Raw genomic sequence first — 7,903 nt, 5'->3', positions numbered from 1 at the left:
TTTTCACAATACGCATATTTGGGCCGACGAAAATCCTCATGCTCTAATATAATCAGGACATCAGGCACGTTTTTCATTAAATATTTGGACGGGTATTGTAGGTGACAGGTGTCTAGGTCCTGTTGTTTTACCAAACCGATTAACAGGCGCTGCTTACCTCAACTTTCTGCAGAACACACTGTATGAGTTTTTAGAAGACATTCCTTTGAATAAGAGGCAACAAATGTGGTTCCAGCATGATGGTGCTCCAGCTCATTTTTCCATGGCCGTTAGAGAGCATTTACACCAAACTTTTCCACATAGATGGGTAGGAAGGACCGGACCTGTTTTATGGCCTCCAAGATCGCCTGATCTGAATCCTCTAGATTTCTTTGTTTGGGGATATTTGAAGGCATTAGTGTATGGTACTCCTGTAAATAGCCTGGAAGAGCTGCAGCTACGGATTAATCAAAAGTGTCAAGAAATCCAAACCAAGGAGGGTGTTTTCGAAAGAGTTCGAATATCGTTGAGACGAAGATGTCGTGCCTGCTTGGAAATGGACGGAGGGCACTTTGAACACTTCTGTAACTTTGTTTTTTGTTTGTTAAAAGCTTCCTTTGTCGGTTTATTCCTAATAAATAAAATGTTTGAAAAACGAATAGTGGTCCATACTATCTCCGCAACCGTTACTTTGCGGACCCATGTTTATTAAGACTTTTATGCTTATTTTGGTTCATACTATTACCTCCTGAAATATTTTACACTCTTTTTTTAACACCCCCGTTTATACATAAAAAGAAATATAGCGAGTCTGTAAATTCCTTTTAGAAATGTAATGGAGGTAGTTGATACAACATTTTTCTCATTAATGGTGGTGTTTTATAAACAAGAAATCCCACTTTTAGACACTTAGTAAGACAATAATAGAACAAACAGGAAGTGACGAAGCGTAACGCTAAACTAGAGCAACTTCCTTTAATTTTTTGCATTGAAAGATCACGAAGATGTAAACATCAGAAAATGTACCTTTTCTCTTTTGTCCAGCAAATGTGCAAAGATACTCAATAATTGTGATTAATGCATGTTAATAGTTTCCTAAAAGTATTCTGCGGAGTGTGATTATGTCTCGGATTATGTTTATAGTGCCGTACGCGATTTTCTGTATGTTCAAAAGGCGTGAAATATCGTCAGTAGTTGTCTTATACCCTGAAGAAAACTTATATAACTGGTATAGTCTCGGGTATAGTAAAGATATATTGTATCTAACTCGCTTAGGTTTTCTAAAATGCTGGACAAAAAATTGCGCATATAAACGCCTCTCTTAACGTTGTTTCCGAGATACGGGATGTTAAAGTTGAATTGAAGAGGGTTTTTCTTAATTATCTTTAAATTGGCAAATCATTTTATTCGCAATAGCAGTGGTATGGATCGAGTAGTTTAGCGGATATAATTAAAAGAAAGATATGTTAAAAGGTACCTATACCAATTGTAAATTGATATGGATGCATATTTTTTGATAAAAATTAATGTAAAGCTTTTTTCTCAACAGAAAATGGCAATACAGTAAAGTAGAATAAAAGTTTTCTGGTCGACAAATTCCTCATTCCAGTAATTTTGATGCAATTTGACCGAAGGTTTCGAGAAAAAAGTACTTTCTCAGCTCATACTAGATACCTACTCATTTTTGTAAAAACTATATATGTGGAAGCCGTTTTAAATACTGCTGAAGAAAGACCACTCATGTAAGAATAATTACTGCTGAATTTTAATGCTTCAAAGTCCACAGAGTATTACTTAATTAAGAGAACAATTACGACCCTATCAACTAACAAGAGTTCACGAAATTTTGCCCCAAGATAACAATGATAACTAACAATCGATACTTAATTGATTATCATGATACGAGCCATGTTTTGCGGGATACCTATGATTTTTTTATTATTTTATCAAAATCTATATTGTCAAATTATACTTAATCCAAAGCAACATTTTTTTTTTTCTCGAAAGATGTATAACCCATCAATTTTCAGATACCATACCTTTTTAGTTTTATCCTTCGGAGTCTGCAAAGCCATTAGGATGTTTAAGAAATGTTTACCTTTAACATATCTTCCTTCAATAATACCCCTCAAACTATCCCCAGTCACGCCCACAGCTATTGGGAATAAAATGTTCAAGACAGTTGTTCTTTATTCGTGAACAAATTTTGACATATCTTTGCCCAAGAAAAATTAAGGAAAACTTTAATGACAAAAAAAATATTAAGTATATGAATTATTCTCACTATTTTTCCAAGAAGAACTCATACGACATTTTTTTTATAAACGGCACGTCCTGTCTATAAAATATATGTAGATCTTATTAGGAGGGGCGGTTACATTAAGTGTAACCATAATACAAATTTATACCCAATGTTGAACGATTTTTTTTTCAAGTCGTTAATATTTTCAAGAGGGAATTGCGTCGCACTGCAAAATTAGAATCTACAAAAATAACAGGTGCGAATTCCTAACCAAATAACTAACCTTAACCCACATCTCCCTAACCTACTCCAGCCACAGCGACTACCCGCAAATGATTTGAAAAAAAAATTGGCAAAACACGAATATATTTTGGAGCTTCGGGCAGACCTTGGCCCAGAGGCTTTGCGTGTAGCAATAAAAGCATCCATCACGCTTTCCGAATATCTGTCATTTTCAGGGGCGACGGGACACGTTAAAAATACGAATTTCCTCGGCATAATTGTGGCAGGAATTAGATTACCGGCGACATCTGTACACGTCAACAAGTCGATTCCTAACTAAAAAAATCGCACACAGTCACACAAGTTCCCAGATATTTTTTTATATTAGCAGATTCAATTTTAGCAACACCTTGTTTACAAATGAAACAACCCAAGATTATTGACAATTTTATTTATTTTTTTAAATTTTTAATCGCATCCCTAAGTGCTGTTGTAATCTGCTAAGTTTTCGAGTTGTTTGATATGAGTTTGAAAGTGTCGTGCTTTGGGGAAGAGAATTTTTAACTTTAGTAAGTAAATGCATTTGGATATTATTGCTTCATAATTTAATCAGAAATACTTCAAACGGGTTGTTTTTTAGGCATATGTTTTCCAAAACTACAATTTTGTGATTAAATTATCTATTACCAATATCTTTGGATTATTATAGATAACAACTGGTACAACAAACCATTGTGAATGCATTATACACTATTTACTTGAATTCATAAACTCAAAACTAAATAAACACGGCAGCTTTGCATACACGTGTACTTCATTTATCTAAATACAAACTGCATACAAAATGAATGTACTCATTTACTGATTTGGAACATTCAGTATTCGAAAATATCACGTACAGTGTACCAATCGGTAATTAACTAACAAAATATTCATTCATTTAATTTCTCGGTTTATTCTATACCTACTATAGGTTCCGTCCTATTTAAATATTGAAACATAAATAACGTAAAACAATTGAGATTACTAATAAAAAATGTCAATATAATAATTATTAACAATTTAAACGGATTTAAGTTTCCATTGGAGAAGGAAGTGGTAAAATAAATTAAATAAAATGTAGGTGCAAGTTAAATTTTAATTGTATTTAAAATAATTACGATTTCCGAAACACCCACATTAAAAAAAAAAGAGACAAAAGAAGCAATTGAAACTATGGGAATAAAACGTACAACTTTAAAAATAAATACAACATACAGCTTTAAAAATCAAATATACAACGGTGACCAGATTTACGAACCAAACATATTTTTTATGCATCACGGTACCAAATAATAACCTTGTAGATTCGCACTTGTTAAAGAGGCTTTGTTTTGACTGGGCCGCAAGCGTTTGTTTTGACGTCAAAATTTTAGAGCCGTTGAATCAATATAATGGCTGTTTTATGGCCCTCTTTAAAGTGGAAAATCCCGTCCAAATGTTGACCCTTTGGAAAAGATAATATCGGGGCAAATACAGGTCAGCTCTTTGCCCTATCTGAACCCTAAACTTTTAAATGCGTGTCCCAAGCAGTTCCGAGAGAATCCAAGCCAACTGCGACCGTCTGGAAATGCAATTTGCAACAATTACAAGAAGTGCATAATGTGTAGGTATGACACCGAGTTCAACGCACTACAACACTTGATAACTGAGGCTATAGTACGTTAAGATTTGAATTTTTTAAAGTTTGTTAACTGATATTCCTAATAAGTAAAAAATGACCCATTCATCATAAAAATAAAAGTTGTAGGTATTATTTAAAATTTGTAGAACCTAATGCCTAACGAACATTATGTAGAACTCCATTACTTATTAGTTAGTTAGCAATGTTTGATAGGTGATGATAATAACAATTATTATTAAAAACAGTCAACTGAAAGTGCCAAACTTAATAAGTAATTAATAATTTTGAGTCTAGTACAAGACTGAAGTTGGTAATACGGTATAGCGATTAGTTGATAGGTAAAGCAGTCTGTTCCATAAATATCCGCATTTCGAAGAAACAAGTAACATTCTGTAAGTAATTGACGTTCCCGATGTGTAGAGGATGTACGGCTATACTATCCTGCTGGTATCAATTACTGCAGAATGGGATACTTTGATCGAAATGCAGAATTCCTATGATAAACCGGTTATCCGGAGAAGGTCATAGTTCTTGTACGTTTCTAAAAATAACTCGCAGAAGAATGTCGCTATTGAAAGATCTGGCGGCGAGCAGTAGCGATAAGATTAGCGATAATTGAGCGATAAATCGGCACCATGCTCCACTATTTACATAAGGTGATTTCGCCGGTGTTTCTGTCTGAGTGCGTGAAGAGAATTTTATCGGGAACCGGCGCCAGAATCGATCCTGACGTCGCGGCAGAGCATGCGGACTGAATGGTTTTTTCTGCAAAATGGTTGCCGGTATATCTTGTTAGGTTAGAACAGTAATTTTAGGGCAAGCTGTTGAAGGTAATTGTTAAACTAAAAAGGGACTTACCTCTTCACGTCGTTTTAACCATCGGCCGCAAGGACTTTCCTCTAAAATTTCGCTTTCGTCTTCTGAATCCTCGCCACTTTCTCTGGGCGATTTGTGTTCCTGATCGTTATTCATGTGACTTCCCGACATTATAATTTACACAAACTATCCCAAAAAAACACCACCTGTACCTTTATCGACGACAGGCCAATACAACTCCAAAAACAAAGGTATTCCATCAGAGCATAATCGAACTGATTCACTTATTGACAAATTACTGTTACTATGCACTACAATAAGATTTCACACCTATTTAATTAGAATTTCTTGCGTTTTCGCAAAGATAATTCAACATTTTACACATTTATAACGTGAAGAAATATTACGAAAATTCACCACTGAGAAAAGACAGTTAACGGCACTAAATAACCTTCTGTAATGTTATTGAACTTATATTTATATACTGCTGTATGAAGTCTTTATTCTAATCACAAATGAGATGTTTCAACAATTTGCAAGTCCATAAATTAACCAAAACACTGTGAAACACTGCAAGACTCCGTAGCACAACAAAAATAACACTGACGGTTGTGTATCGAAAACTATTCCTGTGGAGTGCTCGATGTACTCACTAACTTGTCAGACTCGGTTTCTGTCGTGCGCATGTGCTCGTGGCAACAATCGGGCAGTTACCGGATTGGCTGAAAGAGGACGCTAGCAACAGAGTCTTCAAGCTTCAACTCAAGGTCAGCGCGAATTCAAAATATAAGTGTGGTGACAGTAATAAAAATAAAGTATAATGAATAACATCTTAAGAGAGAAAGCATTTATACCCATGAGGTTTATATTTAACCAGATAAAATGTAATCTACACTTCAACAACTGAAATTTAAAGAAATGTGAAAATATGAATAATTATAGATTTTTCTGTGAACATACATAGGTAATTATGCTCAGGTATGCTTGGTATAATATGATTTAGGGACTATTTAAGAGGATTAGTTCGAATTTGGCCTATTAAAGGACAGCATAGTTTATAAAAATAATGATTAAATATTTCCAACAATAATTTAAAAGCAGTAATATTTAATTTGTGTTCGAAATCTATTGAAGAAAAAAATCAGTGATTACATAGGTATTTATCATCATTTATTGACAATTCCATTAGTTTTTTATTTGATGAAAAGAAGATAATCACTAAAGAAGAAATAGAAAACTATTACAGTACCATCTGTTTATTAGTAGCAAATACAAATTTTCTGGACTCGCAAAGGTTGCTAAATTAAAAAAATAATGGGTAGGTACCTACTTATTTTTGTTATAAAAAAAATTATATTGGAATCAAACTGCAACTGCTTGTTCTGTGTTAACGAATTAAACGTTTCTGTTAAGTCTTTACTCCTTGTGAAAAAATATTCAACTTATTCTTAAATTAATGTGATGAATTCTGGATGCCAACTTAATTACTATTTTGTACCTGCAAATGCAACACGATAATGTATTATTTATATGCAAGATGTTCGTGATAAATCTATTTACTTTGACGGATTTTTTTCTGTATTCATTGAAATATTTATTATGTTTTGGTAGCTTTAAGGTACATATGTTTTGTAATATCTTTACATATCCATCAGATTTTATATTGGATCATTTAGGAACTTTAAAGTATTATTTCATTCGCCTCACACACAATTCAAATAAACCAAGTCGTATTACATAAATAAATATATTTCATCAATATTAAACAATTATATTAAACATTTAAACAGAACTCTCCGAAGTCGGTATCACGCCCATGTCATCTCTACATTTGGGGATGTATAAAGTGGCACATGTATGTTCCCAAATGTCCTGTGGATACTTGTCTTCGATCGTCCACAACCCAGTCTCAATGTCGTAGTACTCTATGGCCGCTGTGTCTTTATCAAACATTGCGTCACTGTGAAAACCGCCTATAAAGTAGATTTTCTGTTCGACGCAGACTATGCCGGCATGATAACGGGGAGTGGGCACCTGCGTGACTTCCTGTAAAGGAAAAATTTTGTGTTTTTAATTGCATATTTCAATTACATTATACAGGGTTAGTCAGATTAACATTAGATGCGGAAGTATGTGATAGTACTTTTCAAAAGGGGTTTTTCATATGTACATTTTTATAAATATGCTCGCTCTGCGATACGGTTGATAAAGTTTTGAAAAGAGTCTACAAATTTTTATATTTTCCAATCTAAGACATACAAACTAAATTTAAAAATATTTTAAAAATACGAAAAATTCTTTAAACTTGTTTACCTTGAATTTGGGTTTGGAAAAATATTCACTTTAAAAATCTTATTTATTTTCAAAAGAACTGTCACATTCTCACCGGTTTAACAGTAAGTCTGACTCACCCTGCATAAAACCTGTTTTACATTTACCAATTTTTGATCCTATTGTCAAAGAAATTAATCAAGAAATTATAACAATTCAACATATTCATGGCACCTTTTTACACCTTGCAATAAATGGTCCTACTTATTAAATTCTCTTAAAAATTTTGTTGTGTACAGGGTAACACAAAACTGATAGTTGGCCACCATTACAGGAAAACGCAAAGAGCAAATAGAAAATTGCAAGCGGGGATTTTTATGGCATAATGATACAGAGTCTAAAATTTTTTCAAGCCCCATAACTAGCAATTTTGTTTGAAACAATAATTTTATTTACTTTATGTTGGCAATTAAATTTCGGTAAAATTAAAAATTATTAAAATAGTAAGATCGAGGTTAAATTAAAACACCGACTGTGATTGGTGCAAATTTTAACGAGGTACTATTCAACCAATCAGCTGTAGCATCGTCTTGAGCATAGAGGTAAGGGTTTGTCATTGGTCACTGTAAACGAGTCATGAATATTGGCGACGTCAAAATCCAGAGAATTTTTGTTACCAGGTCCAATCGAGCAATGTTGGGTTGCCTAAA

General features: G+C 33.6%; 1 protein-coding gene across 1 annotated transcript in view; it reads right to left on the bottom strand.

Moving 5' to 3' along the window:
* Nucleotides 1–6,669: 6,669 nt before the first annotated feature.
* The window catches only part of LOC108904281 (kelch-like protein 26), a 35,028-nt gene continuing 33,794 nt past the window's right edge, over nucleotides 6,670–7,903 (bottom strand). The window contains exon 7 of the mRNA XM_018706765.1: nucleotides 6,670–6,968. Within this exon, the coding sequence (XP_018562281.1) occupies nucleotides 6,705–6,968 (264 nt within the window). The 3' untranslated portion in view covers nucleotides 6,670–6,704. The remainder of the gene's footprint in view (nucleotides 6,969–7,903) is intronic.

The sequence above is a fragment of the Anoplophora glabripennis genome, unplaced genomic scaffold (genome assembly GCF_000390285.2).
Source record: "Anoplophora glabripennis isolate ALB-LARVAE unplaced genomic scaffold, Agla_2.0 scaffold145, whole genome shotgun sequence".
NCBI classification, from domain to species: domain Eukaryota; kingdom Metazoa; phylum Arthropoda; class Insecta; order Coleoptera; family Cerambycidae; genus Anoplophora; species Anoplophora glabripennis.
This window is presented reverse-complemented; position numbering and strand designations above follow the sequence as displayed.